The sequence below is a fragment of the Calonectris borealis genome, chromosome 1, assembly GCF_964195595.1.
Source record: "Calonectris borealis chromosome 1, bCalBor7.hap1.2, whole genome shotgun sequence".
NCBI classification, from domain to species: Eukaryota; Metazoa; Chordata; class Aves; order Procellariiformes; family Procellariidae; genus Calonectris; species Calonectris borealis.
In genome coordinates, this window is record NC_134312.1 from 148,643,158 (window position 1) to 148,663,028 (window position 19,871).

At 45.9% G+C, this 19,871-nt stretch overlaps 1 protein-coding gene across 1 annotated transcript in view; it reads right to left on the minus strand.

The window, feature by feature from the left end:
- Positions 1-10,584, minus strand: part of TBC1D8 (TBC1 domain family member 8) — a 50,327-nt gene extending 39,743 nt beyond the window's left edge. The window contains exon 1 of the mRNA XM_075135873.1: positions 10,458-10,584. Coding sequence (XP_074991974.1) covers positions 10,458-10,584 — 127 coding nt within the window. The remainder of the gene's footprint in view (positions 1-10,457) is intronic.
- Between the last annotated feature and the right edge of the window lie 9,287 nt (positions 10,585-19,871).

Sequence of the window (19,871 nt, forward strand, 5' to 3'; positions counted from 1 at the left end):
CAGAAGGTTTGCAAAGCCTTCTGCTAAAGACCGCTGACAGAACATCGCAGATTCCTCAAAAGGTACATGTTTCTTCATGCAGAAAGAATCTTTCCAGGCTAAAATTCCTACTTAAGTTTCAGGTTTACTGCATACTGCTGACAAATATGGAGGAGAGGACAGAAGTGGAAAAGGACACACTACTTCTGAAGTTATATGCTTCTCCTCAATAAATCTGATCAAGCTGTAAGGTGGATTTCAGGTAGAGGGAACATCTATCTATATTTTTTCAGAAATAAGTCTATAAAACAAATCTGGAAAACTCGCTACAAATCCCACACCTTACTTGGTAGTTTTTGTTTCACTGAAACGTCTACTTTTGTGCGTATTTTATTGCTTCAATACTGGAAATTGGAATATCTCAAAGTAAAACAAGAGTGTTGTACTTCTAATTGCAAATTGATTTTTATCAAATTTACATGTGTATTATGGATACAATACCACAAATAAACTCAAGTATAAAATTAGGATGGAATCATTTCAAATTCTGCAACAGGTAGGGAGCGTCTCCCTTTTACAGAGGTCAATCTGTCACCAAATGGGACGCAAACAGGACATCATGCACAATGAACTTGTTGAGCATTTCTTCACAGAAAAAAAAAAGTCAAGAATATTTTATAACGATCGGGTTCTCAAACAAACTATCACAAGTGCACCACTCTTCACCTTTAAACACGTGGTTCCTTATACGTCCCCAGAAAGATAAAAGATCCCATTACAAGTCATCCTGTGTCATGCTCATAACTAACCTAGAAAAAGGAACATGTTTACACTAAGTTAATCTCACACCAATTTCTACGAAACATACAAACTAAAGAATGCAGGCTCCTTTCCCAGATCGGTGTTAATTATCCACGTCGTATTTCGAAAATTCTTTTAAACTTCTGAGACACCGGGCAAAGGGTGATTAAAGCTGAACTCAAACTAAAAACTGGAACTGAAAAACTATCTATTATATTTCCATCTTTTAGGACAATACTTAAGAGACAGTCCAAGGTGCTAACAATTATGCCTGGCTCAACAGCACGTGAATTAAGGCACCCTCTACATAGACCAAAACGATTTCTGCTTACCTCCATCATATTTTAAAGACCTTAAAGGGAATTTTTTCAGAACTATTCAAATGCCTTCCCATAAATGGGGTGGTCACTTCAGCAGCTAAGCCATGCTGCAAGGCAGAGGGACTTCGACTGATCACTTAGGAGTCTGGGACCAATAAATTAATAAAATCCTCAAAAAATAAAACAAAAAGGCAAAAAGACAAAGCTGCTATTGTTTTTCCTGGGGGGGGGGGGGGTGAGGGGGGTTGGGGGCATGGGGGAAGAAAGAAAAAAAAGAGCTAGATCTAAGGCTAAGTGATAAGGAAGCCTGCAGTATCACAATACTGAGCAACGTTACCCTTATAGTTTTACTTTGTTTTTAAATAAGACATCTGGTCCCCACAGCCAGGATCTTTTGTTTAATGCAAACTCATAAATTCATTACAAAGCAGGCAGTGAAGGTCAATGTAGTTCAAAGAAGCAATAACATGTGGTATCTGCAATTAGTTGGTAAGAAATTTTGACAGCACTTTTAAAAGCTGGGAGGCAGCAGGCCGGACGCGAGGCACAAGGAGGCACCTCTGCCCACCCACGTGCCGCAGCCCTGAACCTCCCAAACAAAGCGCTTACACCCACTCTGCAGACAGAAGAGAGAGTCCACCCTGTGTCTCCAGCATCCTGGGGAACAGCTTTAACCACTGCACAAGCAAACCGACTACTGCAGAAGTTTGAAGCAGAGAGAAAACTGCCTTTCCACTTCTCCTTGGGCTACTCAAAAAACCAAAAAAGACTGGAGGTTTCCATTGCACCTGAGACCAGCACAGCTGGACAGATGTGCAACAAGGCCTGCCTTAAGGGCTGCCGAGCCCTTCCGAGAAAACAGGCAGGGGACCACCACCCCAGTACCTGGACCCAATTTGCCAAGATGCTCAGCTCCTCCAGAGCTGAGGCTGCTCTCGGCCGCAGGCACCTGCCACTTCTGAAGGTCAGAAAAGTGGTGGCACCGGGCGGTCTCTAGGGACTGCAGTGACTGCTCGGTGGCTGCTCTGCAGGGGCGTGCAGAAGGGCAGTTGGTGGCTATGCTCACCTGTATCACGCTAAAATTCCCATTTTAAATACTCATACCCTTTTTTTTCCAATCAGACTAGGTTATTTTTGTAAGACAAACCCACCAAACTGAGGGATTTACGATTACAGCCACAGTCCAGCATCCCGCCAGGCTCCCGCTCCAGTACAAAGCCACGAAGCGCAAAGCATGCCTCTGAATTCACCCTCGGGAGCTCACCGCTGCTTTTCACCGCTGCTCACTACTTCTGCTCCTCCATCAGAAAGCCGGGGGCTGAAAGAAAAACAAGCCCAGGAAGCAAAAGCAGCAGCCTGACAAAACGCATACCCGAAAGGAGAAAGCTCTTCCCGGGAAGTGGAAGGAGCTAACCGTACAGGTTGCTTCCCAGAGGATGCAGTTTCACAACGAGAGTTTATAGCGGCAAGAGGCACTCTAAGCTGTTCAGGCATGCAAATTGGGAGAAAAGAGCAAATCAAACAATTCAGATGATCATAAAAATAAAGTTGGGGTTTTTTTAGAACAGTGAAATTGAACTAACAGCTTCAATAAAGTAGAATTAATCTCAGCTCTTTGAGGCAGAGAAGAACTCCACACCCTGAATCCTAATTACACTTCTGCACATAGTTTCTGCCATCTCGCAATGATTTGCAAACAATTACTCTCACAATAGCCATGGCGGGCAGCAATGGGGCAGCCGAACGAGCAGCCCACCACCAGGCAGCAGAACCGGGAAGGGTACGTGGATGTCCCCATTCCCCACCCCCTCACCATCCCTGTGCTCCAGCTGCAGCAGAAAAGTGGTTTTCACATCAACCAGGATAATCTCAGCCTGCCCAAAGGGCACTCCCGGGACGGCACCGAATAGCAGGGGTTACTTGCCTGGCTCTGCAAGGCATGAGAGGGATGGGGGGGTTACGAAGCTGGCTCCCACCTGGCCTCAACCACCCCCCACACAGGAGCCCTAACTGTTGACCACAACCCCGGCGCTGGCCCAAGGCGAGACCCGGAGCTGAGATGTACTGAGGACCACCGCTGCCTTCATCCTCACCTCTTACAGCCCAGCCAGAGAGCACTGCTCATCCCACGGGCACTGGCATTGTAGGCTTGTAGGGTGGAGGCTTTCAAGATGCACCGAGGTAGGATTCAGCCCAGGACAGTGAGCATGAAGCTACTGCTGGTCAGTGATGGCCCCTAGCATAAATGTTTGGGGACGTCTCTAGGTCTTTCATACCATGTTGATTTGATTTCTCTAAAACTCAGATGTTTAACAGGTTGTTACTTTCACTCAGGCCTCCCTAAAATCCAAGTTTTTGCTGGATAAGGGCACCATCAGTTATGCAAGGCCACTAACGACAGCAGCTCAGCGTCTTGGCTTTACACCAGCCACTGTCTTTGCTGAATTCTGCAAAACTATATAAACAGGTTTTGATACAACAGAGCATCCATGAGAGAGTATTTCTTATTAGGCTTCCCCCACCAAGAACAAAAGTGGCAGAACTTAGTTGGGCAAGTACGTAAGAAAAAAGGATGAAGGAGGACTCCTCGAAGGGCTGTAGGATGGCTGTGTTTCCTTTGTAACGATAAGGGCTCACCACACTTGAAGATAAGCACAGACAACATTACATTTCAGCATAAAGACCTAATGCTCCAAGCATTTATTCACCTGGGGAAATATCAACATTCAAACCCTTACATTGCTTCCAACATGGGCTTTGCCAGATCAAGCATTGCCACTAGGTAAATTGGGTTTTGTTCATTTGTTTGGTTTTTTTGGTTTGGGTTGGGTTTTTTGTTTTGTTTTTTTTTTTCCCCAATCTGGCATGTAGAAACAAATTGAAACAAATTGTTTTCTTGTTATTGCTCAATCCCAGCGCTCCTGGGAAGCTGGACATGAGAAATGAGGGGAATATGGGCATTTCACTTCGGAAGTCGGTGTCCCGTGGTCCCCGTGACTCCCTTATCCCTGGGTGTGATGCTGACATCTTGCTCCGGCATCGGACCTCCGCCTGGGGAGGGAACGGCCACACCGGGGAAAGGGAAGTGAGCGGAACGGTGCACCCGCTCTCCCGGGATGGCAGAAACAGCACCGCAGCCCTGGGACACTGGCTGTTTCTCCTTGCCCCCGCTTCCCCGCGGGCCGTTTCCCCCGGCGGGTGCGCTGCCGTGGCAGGGCTCTCGCAGCTGCTTATCTCAGTCCTCTGCCATCAACCCAGGTCAGGCCGAGCCTATTTTTATAGCCCCGAAGGCTGCAGAGCCAAATGCTTCAACTCTCACGTTACAAGTGAAAATACCTGACACTGTTTTCCACCTGAAAATGGACAAGAAGGTGGGACACACAAGCTGCTGCTGCAGTCCTGTAAATTTCCCGGACACGGGGCACTACTTGGGGCAATATAAAAAAAGTCTCTCTCATTTTTGGTGGGTGCTGTAAATAACGCTGAAGAGACCGATCTAGCATTACTTAAACTTTGCCAGCACAGATGTGCTCAATTATTTTATAAGGAAGACGTGTTTTCCTATGAGGGTGGTGAGACACTGGAACAGGTTGCCCAGATGTGGATGCCCCATCCCTGGAAGTGTTCAAGGTCAGGTTGGAGGAGGCTCTGAGCAACCTGACCCAGCAGAAGATGTCCCTGCCCACAGCAGAGGGCTTGGACTAGATGATCTTTGAAGGTCACTTCCAACCCAAACCATTCTGTGATTTTCCTGCCTTTTTCTGTGCCATTTGGCCTCCACAGCAGGAAAATAAAAAGCCATCGCAGCTGTTCACTGGATTACAGTGTTGCGCAGGCTGGTGGTCAGTCTCCAAGTAGACGCAACCCACCCCCACCTCTCCATGCACAGGTACACCCTCGCCTTTAATATTAGTATTTAACAGAACGTTAGCATTTCAACGCAAGCACCTGCATTTCACCTCACCCATCTCAGCCGTGCCTCAGGAGCGGGAAACCCACCCCAGAAAGGCAAGCAGAGGGAGCCAGAGCAGCACGCACACTTCAGGAGGCTCCGGGGTCAGGAATCGGGGCGCCCGGCTTTGCAGGAAGGAGCCTGACCCCCCGCTGCCATCCCTCCTTCCAGCTCATGCCTCCCGGCCAAACGCTCTGACGGAGAAGCCACCCTCTTAGGAAAAAGCGTATAAGCATGCACTCTCCTTAAAAAAAAAAAGGTTACAGTAAAATAAAGAGAAAAAAAACAAAAGGAGAAAAAAAACCTGCCGATCTGAATTCCAGCTGTGGGCAAGGCTAGATAACATTTTGACAAGAGTCCAAGCTTTCAGTAAAGTATTTGGATTTCCCCCTCTCCTTGTGCAAGCCTTCAGAGAGAGCTCTTCCTTAAGAAAACAAACCCATGAATACAGACAGCGAGCACTACCAATATCCTTTATTAACATCATTATTGTGGCGTCTTCCTCTTCTCAATCTGCTGCATTTAACAGCGCTTTTTTTTTTAAATTAGAGCTCAGATTGAGCGTTGCTCTATCAGTAATTTGTTTTGGTATCTTGGACATATTTTAAGACCAAAAGGCAAGCTGTTTTGACGACTGTTTTGGGACAGATCTTTTAATATGCTACTCATTTTGCCTTTCACCCCCCCAAAAGGTAAAAAAGTTTACGGGGATACCCATTTGCACTCTCTACCAAAAATCCAAGTCTTCACCATATTTTTGACCCTCTCCTGCTACAATGTAATGAACAGGGGCAATCTAGATGGATTCCCCATCTGAGTCGCGGGAACCCTCAGCCCTTGTAGTCCCCTCGCTGCCTTTCTCTGAAATAGACTCCGTTATAAAATTATTTACTCAGACCTTGGGAGATGGCACAGGGCTACTAAAAGCTGATGTATTTACGATGATTACAGTACTGTTTGAGAGTATGAAAGAGCAGCTTTTTTAATTTCCATTTCTTTTTTAAATTCCAAATCTTAATTTTCCATAGAGCTTATCAATACCCATTTTTCTGTATGCATCAAAAAATTAAAATCCAGGCAAAGGGAAAATAAGGAAGAGAGTTCTTATCATTAACTAGTCAAATCTCCATTCACAATCAAAAGGTGCTCTACAGATCAGTTTGAAAGCTATCACCCCTGCAAGAATTTTATTTAAAAGAAAAAAATAAAATCCTAAGATGGGAGTTTACTTCAATTGCTGGCATATAGCTCAAGGAAGTGTATTTATTGTGCCTACCACATTTATTTTTATTAAAGGAATAACAAGGTTCAAATTCATATACAGAAGATGCTTCTTTTTGCCAGTGTATTATCTTATATTTAAAGTTGTGAACCGTAAAGGTCTACATGAGGTGAAGGAGAAATTAATTTCTTTTCAAGATGTTCATCCTCTGTGAGTTGCAAATGATGTACGACCACATCCAACTTGGAAAGTGCCCTGAGCTAAAAATGGAGGCTGGAAGAACAGTAGGGGGAAATATCATAACCAAATTAAAAACACAGGTAAAACAGGAACAAAACATAACCTTTTACTGATCTACTTCAAGCAAGAAGTTAAAGCAGCACTGTATCTCGTAAAGACAAAAAGCTGCTTGAAACAAGAGTTCATTTTAAAGTTTTATTTAACCTTACTTATAAATGGAAAAATTCACAAGTATTTAGAAGAATCCTAAGTGGGTTTTTATATACTAAGAGTGTGCAATGTGAAGTACTGTCTAAACAGCAACTGCAGAGCTACCTCCTTGGGAAGAGTGAAAACCTACTCTCAGTCCGGTGCCCATGATGAAATCGTTCCAAACACCTCCCAGAACAAGCAGTTTTGCTGTCAAAATGCACACCACCAATCTAACCAAACAGGAAGGTGAATGAAGCTTTCAACATCCCCTAATAAAAATGAAAGTAGCAATTCACTTACAGGCTAAACCATCTTGCACTATTCTACCATAAGGGATTTGACAGTATTTTTGACTACTCAAGCTATCTCAAGCTTATCGTTAATATGTAACCTCAGAACCAAAGATACCAGCAAGTACCAAATCCAACTAACTTTGACCTGTTAATCATGGCGACATCACAAGTCTTTTTGTAGGGATAGCTAGGGAGGTCTCCAATTAGGCAAAAAAAAAAAAAAAACCCAGAACCAACAGAAATTGCTGAGCTAAATAATTTTAAAAAATATATAACTTAAAATTAGTTTTAAAATTAGTTATTAGTTAAAAAATTATAATTCCACTTCTGTAAATTATTTCTAAAACATTACCAGTTTCCCTCCTAAGTCTCTGATCCAACAGAGCTCTCAAGGAGAGACCCAGGTAAAGTGGCAAGTTAAACATTTACTTGAAAAGCATATCCCTCAGGAAGACAGAAACCAGAATGACACTGGTCAGGTAATAAAGAGTTAAACACAGCCTCCATCATTTTTTGGTACCCACTGCTTGCAAGCCCAGCATGCACTCAATAACTGCCCTAGGATGCAAATTAAATAACAGCAGTAAATATAGTTTCTCTCTTACAAACATCTGCTCAGAGTCTGACTGAAACACAGTACTCAAAGAAAGAAACATGGATACGGAAGAAAAGCGCTTTTGTGTGGGACTTTTCTAGTCCATCCTTCAGGAATTAAATCCACAAAAAATATACCCTCCAGCTGTGCTAAGTTACTCTTACGTAATGGATAAAATGCCCTGGTGAGGAGCGAGAAGTGTCCTAGAAGAAAAAAAACCATGCAAGTATGAGAATAGGGCCATAAAACAGATGTCCTCACACAGGTTCAGTGCAAATCCCGTGTTGTTGTAACACGCACAAGGGCAGCTCAGGCATCGCACCCTTCCACTCTGTTTAAGGCAAATTACGTCATGGGTGGTCCGCTGCCCCATCTGCACTCTTTACTTATGAAATCTAGTCTTCTGGGGGTTTTGTTCTGCTGATCCCACATGGGTCTAACACAGCCTGAGGATACGCAGCCTCCTCCTCCTCCTCACCGGAGGAGCTATGAGATTCTCTTTTATCATGGCACCTACTTTCATGTACAGGATCTTCACATCTTTGAAACTTTTACCTTTCCATCAAACTTAACTGCAATTGGCCAGGGCTCAAGTTACTAAATGGAAAAGAAAACAGATATGGATATTGTTCTCACTTAAGCTTTGCTTTCCCAGTAAAACAAACAAAATCTTCTAACTTACAGCTCTACAGCTTGGTAGACCATACTCTGAAATATGGTACTGCTTAATTGCCCTTTGTATCTGTCAGTTTGGAAAAGGCAGGTACTAATAAAGTGTCTCTATAGTCATGTAAAGCGAGAATCAGGAGGTAAGCTTTGCACCGAAAGCAGAATTACCAGCAAAGCCCAACTGTTTCTCAGTACAGATCTCCATTTTGCTCGTCCCAAGTGAAAATTGTGAAAAAAAAATTAGAGCTATCCGTCTAACTCCAGCTATGCTTAATGCTCCCCCACACTTGCTTTTTGTTTATAGGACTCTAATTTCTAAGCCCTTTTAAATACAAACATTTCCAAATGGTTTAAGAGACTGACAGAATTTACAGTTCCCTTGGAAAACGTTGTCTGAGACAGGAGCAGCTTTCTTTTGCCAGCCAAAAGAGATTTATGCAAGCCCGTGCACTGTAGATTCAGCAAAATGATTCACCTGAAACTTAACCAGAGAGAAAAGCAGTTTGTTTGGTTTAAGCTTGCAAATTTCTGCCACGGAAAGCTCAGGCGCGAGCAGTTAACATTTGTGGATCTGAACCTCATGATTGTCCTGGACCTAAATCAAGCAGCTGTAAACAGCTATTTTTAACTCTGAAAGTTAATCCACATCGTCCTTACAATCACAAAAGAGTGGCCTATGACTTCCACGCAGGGGGCAGGGGAAAATACTGAGGGTAGACCGTTTTTTAACTCGATGGCAAAACTTCCATTAACCCTATCACAGCTAGCATTTCATTAGTAATACATTGATAACATGGGATCCACCAAGCCACAATTAAGTTTTGTGACTCCACAGCTAGGACAAGCTCTGATTTTAAAAAAAAAAAAAAAAAAAGGTGGAAAGCAGTATTATTGACTGGCAAGGGTCAATGGTTCAGCAGCAAAGGTTTTAATAAAATAAATATCAAACCTGATAATGTAGCTTCTTAAGCTGCCTAGAAAATACTGATTTTGAAAATACCTGACTACTCTTTCAAATATACAAACCACCATTAAAAATTCTGATTTTTAAAAGGTACAAAACAGCCTCATCTGCTTTTAAGTAAGAATTACACTGTTAAACGGTATCATTTCTCCAAAGTATTGTTTGTTTGTTTGTATTCAGTTGCTGATTGTCTTTGAACCAAAAGTTTGGCCCAGATTCCTTACTCGGTTAACTCTAGGATGTCAACGCAGCCTAACGCAATGTTCTCGCTGGAGCGATTCACAGATCGATACTGTTTGCGAGGGTAGAGCGTGACCCTTGTTCTTCATATATATCCTTCACTACACGTACCTAGAATGGCACATGGATATAACGTGCCTTACCTACAGCCACATAAGCCGTAGTATAATTGATGCAAAACCAAGTCAGAATCGACTTTTCCACAACACTGAATTAACAACCCCCTCCCCTCAATGTATGTCTCGGCCAAAAGTCCTATATGCATTTATACAACTCCCAATATATAAACGGGGGGTTCGAGCCTCAGCGCGGGTGGCGGCCGGTCTACGGGGGTTAGGGGGGGCACAGCCCGCCACCAGCAGCCCCCCGGCATCCCTCCACCTCCCACCGCCGAGCCCAGGCACCTCCGCCCGGTGCCCGCTCGGGCTTCCGCGGGCTGCAGCTAGCCCTGCGCGGAGCGGGGCCGCCCCCGACCCCCGGCCAACTCCACCGGCCCCGGGCACCGGCGCGGCTGCACCGCACCGCGGCTTACGGGCTCCGAGCTTGCCCTTAGTCACGTTTAAGAAAGCCACCGGGAGAGGAGAGAGGGGAAATAAAAGTGGGTTTAGCGGCGCTCAAGGCTACAGAAGCACGAAGCTGCTACCGAGGCAACTCGGGGGGAGCCGGGGTCGCCCCCACAGCAGCCTCCGCACCGCCCGCGGCGGGGGAGCCGCGATGCCCCGGGCCGGCGGCGCCCCTCGCCCGCCCCACGCCCCCGCCCTCTCCGCTTCGCCCTACACCCCGAGCCGTGCCGAGCCGAGCCGAGCCGTGACGGCCCGGCGAGGGGCCCCGCCGCGGGCCGAACAAAGAGGCCGCTCCCGCCTCCCGCCCCGCCGGCGGGTCCCCCCGCCGCGGCCAAGTTCCCGTGGGCCAGAGCAGAGCGGGGAGGGGACCCGCCGCCCGGCCCGGCCCGGCCCGGCGCCCCGCCGAGCCCCCCGCGCCCCCAGGTACCCGTGAAGCGGCCGCCGCCGTCTCCGTGGCCCCGACGCCGCTGCAGGATGAAGTAGCCGCTGCTCTTCTGCGTGACCCACAGCTTGAGGGCGTTTTTCAGCAGCACCTCCTCGGGCTTCAGCCACATCTTTCCCCGGCTGGAGTGTCTCTCTCTCTCCCCCCCTCCCGCCCCCCGAGCCCGCCTGCCTACCGCACCGCACCGCACCGCACCGCACCGCACCGCACCGCGGCTTCCCGGGTCACATCGCCCCCCGCGGGCTGCGCGGCGCCGGCTCCGGCTCCGGCTCCCTCCGCGCGGGCCCGGCCGCCGGGGAGGGGCTGAAGGCGGAGCCCGGGTGCGGGCCGCCCTTCCCGCGGAGCCGGGGGCTTTGTGCGGCAGCGGCCCCCGCGGTCCGCGCCGCTCCGTGCCGGCGGGCAGTCACGGGCGGAGGGGGATGGGGGGGCAGTCCGGACGGAGGGAGGAGGAGCGGGGAAGAGGTCCCAGTTCTCCCTCTCGGGGGTCTCATGGCGCCCCGAGCTCCACACACAGCACATCGGGGCTCCCACGGCACCCCGGGGTCCTGGCGTGTCCCCTGCCAGCGGCAGGGCAGCCTGGCGTTCAGCAGCCTTTACAGCGGGTAGCGTCTGGATCAGGCCCCCGGGTCACCCCCAGCTTGTGCAGGCACACTCGGCATGGCCCCATAGGTGCACAGCCCCACCCGTGGGTCGGCGTCTCACGGCCCCCGCCGCGGGGAGCGGTCAGGGAGGGCGGGAAGGAAAGGATGCCTCGGCGGGGGGGAGCTCCGCTTTCCTGTTTTCTTCTAGATCACGGCTTAAAGTGTGAGCCCGCAGCCATTTACTTGGATGTTTGAACGCCAAGTGCTTGAAACTTCAAATCTCAACTGAAAAATCAGAATCTTAATTTTAGAGGGGTTTTTTTTTCATTTAAGAAGTAATCAGGCACCGCTTGTGGCTGAGCTGTGGGTAGGATCGTTTTTGAACCTGCACAAATGGTGACTGCTGCAGCACCTTACATTGGTAATCCTCTGACACGGTATTTTACATTTGCAGGTTGCCATTACAACACGACCAGTGTACTTTCTCTCAGTCATGTTCCGCTTCCGATTAACAGCAAATATTAAATAATTTCTTTATAACGACTGCAATAGCAGGCAGCTAAACCTCACACACTCTTCATCTGGATTAAAGACCCCAGTCACCGTGGGTTAAATCACATCCTCATAATTTGGGCAAAGATCCCTCTTAGTAGAGAATTTCAATTATGGAAATGGACCTGAGCTTCACTTGACCAAGCTGAAGCTATTGTTATGCGAGTTGTGAACTTCCCAACTCTTTGAAAGGGACTGATGCCGCAGTGTGCTACTTAGCACAGCCAGCGGTAATTATTAACTGGGATTTGGAAGGTGACCATGTGGACTGGTTTCCAGCTGCCAGTGGGAACATTTAGCAGGCAAAATTCTGTACTCAGCTGCAATCTAGTCAACACTGTGTGATCCGTGTTCTTTACAATTTCAGTGTAAAGCAGTGATTTCATTTCCATACACAGAATGGAAGCATACTACTTGTCTGATATAAAAATAAAAGCTGTTTAAAGGAGGATATGATGGACAACCACACAACAATGTATTTAAAAATTAATGAGAGTGTAAGAAGGAGTTATTTAAAATGCTCTTTCAGGATAAGAATAGCTCAGAGGTTTCCCCTGCCCCCAAAACATCCTGAAGACATGTAAGTCTTGAAAGTTTAAATGCTCGATGAAGTGAGATGGTGAACATTTCTTCCCTTTTCAGATATTGGAATATTAATTTCTGTTATTGTTTTTGGAGCGTTTTTTTACATTCTACCGTGGTTTTCGGGCACACTGATTTGAGATGTAATTGAGAAGAGAACCAAGCAGATTGCTGACCTTTGAAGTGCTTTTGAGCTTGAGATTTAGCGAAAGAGTAAAGCAGTTGGTTTCAGAAAGAAGCTGAACATGCTTATTATATTATTTAACCAAAAGCCAGCAAGGAAAAAAGACCCCACATGTATATGTCTCATCACCAAATGGCACAGCTTCTACCTGCTAACTGTATAGTCCTTTGGAATAGCTAACGAAAAGTTTACATTCATGGAGAAAGTCCTGCAGTGATGTACCGGCTATTTCCACAGCCAGTATCTGAACAGGATTTGGATGACCTGAGGATCTTCTGAAATCTCCTTTCAGGCAATAGTTTTATAATGCTAGTGTCTAGAGAGGTAAATAAAACCATGGAGGACAGGAATCCCGTAGATGACTAGACAAAAAACAGGGTGCTGTGAGAAGTTATACACCTTTTTATATGTTCTCTGATATAGTCTAGAAAAGATAGGACTATCTTACTCAATTGCCTGGAGGTACTTAAGGTTAGTAGGCAGGACAAAAATAGCTTTAGAAAAAATGAAGATGTATTTGAAAGGAAAGAACTGAAAGAAAATGAGGTTTCTGGCCTTATGCCACCCTTAACCTGCACTCTGAAATGACTGTGTTTGGGTTATTTATGTATCATTCCCAAACAGCACAAGGCAGGGAGTCAGCCGTTCAGACTACGTCAGAGCATAGCATCCGTCGTACCTGGAATAAACAGCAGTTTCGTGGAGAGTGTCATAAACTGCAGAGACCCTGAGCATCCGTGAGACGGAGTCTGCATCCAGACTGCACGGGGCACAGGGGGGAGGCACGGGGAAAGCTTTGCTTTCCCTTCTTGCTTTTGTCACTGACTGCCCTCTCAACCGTGGCCATGCCCTTTAACTTCACACGGCTTCGTCTTTTTCATCCATCAAGCACATATATAATTTTTATTCTGGATGTTACCGAGATGCTTGGGGAAGGCGGATTCCTCGTGTGCATAAAATGAATGATGCCTCCATGGGCAGGAAACAGGCAGCCGCGGTGGTCCGGGCCTCCTGCCTGCCTGGCCCTGTGGCGGGTACCGAACCCTCTGAGCCTACATCAGGGGGGGCTGGCAACGCTTTAACGCGGCCGGGAGACTGTGCAGTGCTGTAGGATAGGCTCCGAGGCTTGCAGTTCCGTGGCTGAAGCTGATACACGTTTGGGCTGCCACCAAAACAGGTTGTCCATGCTCCTCCGCCAACCAGACCTCCTGTAGTGAATTGCATTAACTAAACCAGTTGAAAACTAACTTTCATTGAAGTGTTTTGGATAGGTTAGTTCTTCAGTCATGTTGTGACTGTAGGAAAACTGGGATGAAAATGCATGTCCTGCCTGGGCTGGGGGAAAGAAACAGGCTGATCCTTCAGACAGGAGACCATAGGGAGATTCATTTGCGTGTACCATGAAATGAGAGCCTAAAGATGGAGCTTAATTTATTTATACTTATAGCAACAAATTAGATGGAATTTGGCTAGCATTCTGCAGGTGCACAGTCCAATCATCTCCATGTTTCCAGTTTTGAGTCTTTATCTTGTGTCTTTATTAGTGTCTGAAAAAGCCCTAATCAGTGAGCTAATTCAATTCCAGAGACACAGTTGATGAAATTCCCAGATGATCCCAAGTTTGGACATACTAGAGGCAGAAGTGAGTGCAGAGAAATAATGTGTAGGGTGCCACGGAAATAATACACATTAGCGAATATAACATTGGAAATTCAAACTGCTGGCTAATACATCTAGGGAAAAATAACTAAAATATACTTATTCCAGGGGACAAAAAAAAAAAGCCTCACAGAAATTAATCAACAGCTGCTGCTGTTTTCAACCCTTTGTTTTCTGCAGCCCCCAAAGTTTTCCACTACGGCTTCAGCCTTCTGTAGACCAGTTGTCAGCAGGCATCAACACATTTGCTTTTCTTACTGGCATGTCCCCTTGAAGCCACCCACCAATGTGGAGGTCTGCAGCTCTCTGGCTGAAAACCATGGAGAACTCTGACAGCAGGGAAGGGATTTTTCTGAAGAACTGAAGCCACAAGTCTTCAGATACTCCATATTGATACATGGCTGGATTTTGAAAAGACCTTATCTCCCACCTACACCGAACTAAGGAGCAGATGTGGTGACACACTTGGTCAGCACCCAGCAGCAGCCTTAAGCCCTCAGCACACTGCTCCAGGCACAGGGTCACCCTTGAAAGGACCCTCAAAATCCAAAATCCCCCACTGCTAAGACTGCCAGGCTTTCTGTGTAACATAGAATTATATTTCTTGCATTGTGGAGACAAATTCACATCACAGACCAGGTAGATAACAGTACTGCTCTACAAAAGTCCGAAGGGACCATTCTTGATATATCATATTAATTTCAGAGTACTGCAGTGCTTGAACGATGCAGATCTAGCAGAGACAGTTTAAGAAAAGAGCAACAGAAATGATTAAGGGTTTAAAGCTGACTTGCGAGCTCAGATTGGATGGGTCTGATATATGTGTACCTTGGCTGAAAGTGACAACTGAAGTGGAGCACAAAGTAGCTGCCTACAAGTATCGGTGTGTTAAACACAAAGAAGACGATGTATTTATTGCATTTAAAAAGCAATTCATTAAAAACAGTAAGAGATTTTTTTTTTCAAAAAGGAAAGGTTAGATTAAATACTAAGCAAATCCTACTGACCAGGAAGTTTTCCACTGTGCTGAATAGTGTAGCAAGGAACTAGAGCCATTTTAGAAACAGTATAAGATGGATCATTTCATATAAGGTGGAGTTACTTTCTAATGTAACTCTAGGATCAGAAAGATTAGGCAACCAAGTAAGATGCCCTCTGCCTCCTATGCCCAGCTAATTACTTTCTTCACTACAAGGAATCCCCTACAAGAGGGGATTTTTTAAGATGCTTTGAAAGGCTCTTTTGCAAGGTTTTTCAGGTCAGACACCCTCCCAGACATTGTCCTGTTGGAAAGGGGCCACGTTTGCTTCTCACTTGCAAGAAGTCCACTTCAAATTTGGCAGAAACGAGAAGGCCCAAAGGGAAATCACAGTAATCCACACGCAGCTCCCAACTCCTGGCAGCATGCCTCCATTGAAACCACGCTGCAAAGACCCCTCCTGCAGACATATCAGATCCCAGTAATCTGCAAAAGCAATTCTTAAGCTTAGATCTTTTAAATAGATGCAAACACAAGATGCATTTAGGTTTGAAAGGATCCAGGAGATGGCAAAGGTACTCGAGGTCTTCCACACTGAGGAAGCTGTGGAAGTGCCTGAGCATTCTCAGCTACATTTCCAAGTTATTTCATCTTCACCACCTTCGTCCTGTAATGACTGGATTGCAAAAGCCAGTTAATGTTTATGGGTCCACATGTTTTTGTCTTCCCTCCTGCTCTAGTAAAGTAACAAAACTCTTACGACCTGTAATTAATTCCAGAGGTTTCATTTCTTATCTCTGATTAAATTAATGCCTGTGTAATAATGAAGGTATAAGAAGATCTAATACACTATCAGGACCAAGTGCAATCAAGCTACAGGCAACACTGTAAAAACAGATTAGAGGTCTTGACTCACAGTTTTATGCAATAATATTTCACGGCTTTTTCCCCATCAACAACATTATAATGTGCATTTTTATATTTCAGCTGGCCAAACTCATTCAGTACTAGGTCTTTTGATGAACTACTTAGGACAGCAACATCCAAAATGTTTGTGCTGCTGATTCCACTTCTTGTTTTACTTCCAGCATCACTCTCTGACTTCCAGCTGCAAAACCCACTTCTGCATTTAGGACTGCCAAACCCCTTCTGGGAACCACACAGTTACTGTGACACTGGAAGGACTATCGCATTTCAAGGTGTTTGACAAATATTTCCTAAGAAGACAGCTCCTCTCAGGACACGTAATTAAAATAATACATGCATGTGGTTTAAGGCAGTAATTCTCCAGCTTTTTTCTTGTCTCCCTCAACTTCCAGTTCTCCAAAACACTGGAGGAAAAAAGTCCCTTAGCCCTGTACTCATACAGTAAATCCCTGCAGAACACGCAGGTGATAGAGGGGAAACCCAGGCAAGGGCTTCACGGCCACTGTTTCTGCAAAGGACAGCAGAGGACTGTGACCATGATTTGCCCTGCCAATCACTTGACATCCCCCTCCAATGCTTAATAATACTCCTGCACTCTACCAGAATTGAGTCACGCCTGCTTTCCTCTCCACCTGTAGTAGATGCAGAAGACCTCTCTTCATCACAGTTTGTCCAACCCCATTGGTGATGACCCCAGGAAGCTGAGAGGAGATGCTGTTGATGAATGCTAGTATCATGGAAAGAAGAAAGTACTTCTCCTATTACCCTCCCTGTACATCCTCCAGGGGCCTGACCCCTTGTCTCACAGGCATTTTCATTCTCAAAGACATAGCTATGGATAGACCCCATCCATTCAGGACTTTTATGTATCACCCAGTTTGACATGAGGTTCAACAAGGCCAAGTTGGGGCAACCCCGGGTATCAATACAGACTGGGGGATGAAGGGATTGAGAGCAGCCCTGCCGAGAAGGACTTGGGGGTACTGGTGGATGAAAAGCCGGACATGAGCCGACAATGTGCCCTCGCAGCCCAGAAGGCCAACCGTATCCTGGGCTGCATCAAAAGCAGCGTGGCCAGCAGGTCGAGGGAGGTGATTCTGTCCCTCTACTCTGCTCTGGTGAGACCCCACCTGGAGTCCTGCGTCCAGCTCTGGGGCCCTCAGCACAAGAAAGACATGGACCTGTTGCAGCAGGTCCAGAGGAGAGCCACGAAAATGATCAGGGGGATGGAACACCTCTCCTATGAGGACAGGCTGAGAGAGTTGGGGTTGTTCAGCCTGGAGAAGAGAAGGCTCCGGGGAGACCTTATTGCAGCCTTTCAGTACTTAAAGGGGGCTTATAAGAAAGATGGGGACCGACTTTTTAATAGGGCCTCTTGCGATACGACAAGGAGTAACGGTTTTAAACTAAAGGAGTGTAGACTCAGACTAGATATAAGGATGAGGGTGGTGAAACACTGGAACAGGTTGCCCAGAGAGGTGGTAGATGCCCCATCCCTGGAAACGTTCAAAGTCAGGTTAGATGGGGCTCTGAGCAACCTGATCTAGTTGAAGATGTCCCTGCTCATTGCAGGGGGGTTGGACTAGATGACCTTGAAAGGTCCCTTCCAACCCAACTATTCTATGATTCTATGATTCTATGATTCTATGACATTGAAATGAGACACTATGAAATTATAAAAGGAGAAGAATGCCCAGCCCTATATAAGAAACTGCATTCCAAGAATACCATTTATTTTTGGCATGGCATAGTCACTACGATGTAGTGGGAATGGAAGAGCTGGCCTCCTAAAATGCATTGGAACTCTTTAAGGAGAAGGAAGGAAGCAGCCAGTGGGTTTGATACCTTTTGGAATGTAATGAGTTAAACTCGATGATACGGGATCTTGAACAACCGCACAAATTAGCAGTGCTAAGAACAAAGGTGGCAGAATCAGAGGTAAAGATGCAAAGGCTCCGCAACCTGTGACAAGGTGAAAAGCCCAGAGCAGAGATGACAAAACTTCCTAAACAGAGGTTTTGACCTGCCCATTTTCTAACTGCAATTTTCTGTAGGGCAGTGGTGTTTCACCAGCAAAAGCAAATGACCTTGATAGGAAAAAGCTATTGCTGCACTAACACGCTACTGAAAGCATAGCTGCTGGCATTCACTCGTGCTAGGCAGTCTCAAAGGAAGCCTGAAGTGGAGCGGCCAGTGTTAGCAGCAACTTCCTCCAGGGCTGTTTCCTGATCCAAAATCCTTATTCTAATTCATCTTCCAAGATCAAAAAGTCTTCAGGAGTTCAGCAATAGTTAGGTGATTTTAGGAAAAAAACCCAAACCCAAACCCAAACCACTTCCAAAAGTTGTTCCAGCATTGTTCATAGTGCCCCGTCTTGTTTCTGTATGAAGATGGGCAGTGGGATTTCAGCTGTCTTTTGCTGGATCTAGGTACAATCCGCCTTCGCTAGAAGTACAGCCTAGAAAGCTGGCAGAATTTCCACTTTCCGTGCTGCACATGCCTAGGACTGGGTTTGTATCTGCTCTCTTTGATCGGTACTGCATTTCTGCTTCTACCTGACTGCTATAATCTGTGTGAAAGCTCTGTGATTTCCTCCTGTTTTGGCTGCTGGCTAAATTTAAATGTGACACCCTCCAATTCTACAGAATTTGGAGGCTTTTTCACCACCTGTGTTTTTGCAGGTAGGCAAACAAGACGTTAGTCTTTGAAACAAACATGGCCACAGAACAATTAAAATTGAGAATGCATCACTCCAAAGAAAATAACTATAACTCTCTCTTCTTCTTTTTATTATACTCCTATAAACAAAATATATTTTTTTTCTTCTCTGGACTACCAATTCACATGGTTTCTAATGAAGTCCTGCGTTGTTTCTCCCTCACTTCAGCAAAGCTGGTGACTACATACACATCCATGTTTTCTATTCCTTTCAGGAATAAAATATTCATCACACACTTACAGAAATGTACCCAAACCATCTGCCTAGTCTTTACGGAAGATGTGGAAAGATTTGAAAACATGCTCTGCTTCCCTTCCCATTTGCATAGATGAATGCGTTTACTTGGAAGTCTTTTCTTTTAATCTTTGTTTTATTTTCCCTCTTTGTAAGCGTTTTAAGCCCACAAAGTCTTTGTTTCCATTCTTGTCATGGTGAAGTAGTAACAAATTAAACTGTTTTTACATATCTATTTCTCTCATAAACCAGTCTCTCCTTATATACTTTGGGAAAACCCAAAAAGCCAACAGAGCCTGAATTTTCAGAAGCTATTGCTGCTTTTGAATGTGCAGGTTTAGACCTAGCTTTGCAGAAGTAATCGGCATATAGTTGACAATGATGGCAACTGTGAAATCAATCCCTTTGGAGTTCTGGTGCTGAGCGTCAAGGGGAGCTCTTAAAAGTAGTTTCTGCTTTTGAAAACCCTGGACTTAAGCCAGAGCTTTCATCTCCTTATCTATGAAAATGGAATACGGCTTAAATACCTCTCCAACAGCTCATGAAGGTTCATTAATGTTTATAAAACACTTGGAACTGAAAAGCACCGAGTATTACTGATTATTTATTAATTCCTTTCACATGTCAAAGAAGAGGATTTTGCGGGCAGCAGAACCAGCAAAACCTGTAACAGCCTCCGCTCTCCTCTCTGCCTTCCCTCACTGCAATAGTCTCCCCGTAGCCCCCACGTTGCCTTTACACCTTCAGTCACCCCTCCCAGCAATGCCTCCTGTCTCCCCTCCTTCCAGCGTGGTCCCGGACTCCTCTGTGCTGAGGCCTGGCTGGTCCGAGACAGCTGCAGAGTGGCCAAGAAGTGAGAGCAGGAAAATTGGTCAGACTCGAGAGTCCGAAGAGCAAAAATGAGGGCAGACTCCCCTGCCAAGCTTCCAGCTACGGAGCTTGTACAGCTCCATCTCTTCCAGGCCTCTGCCCCTCTCCCTCC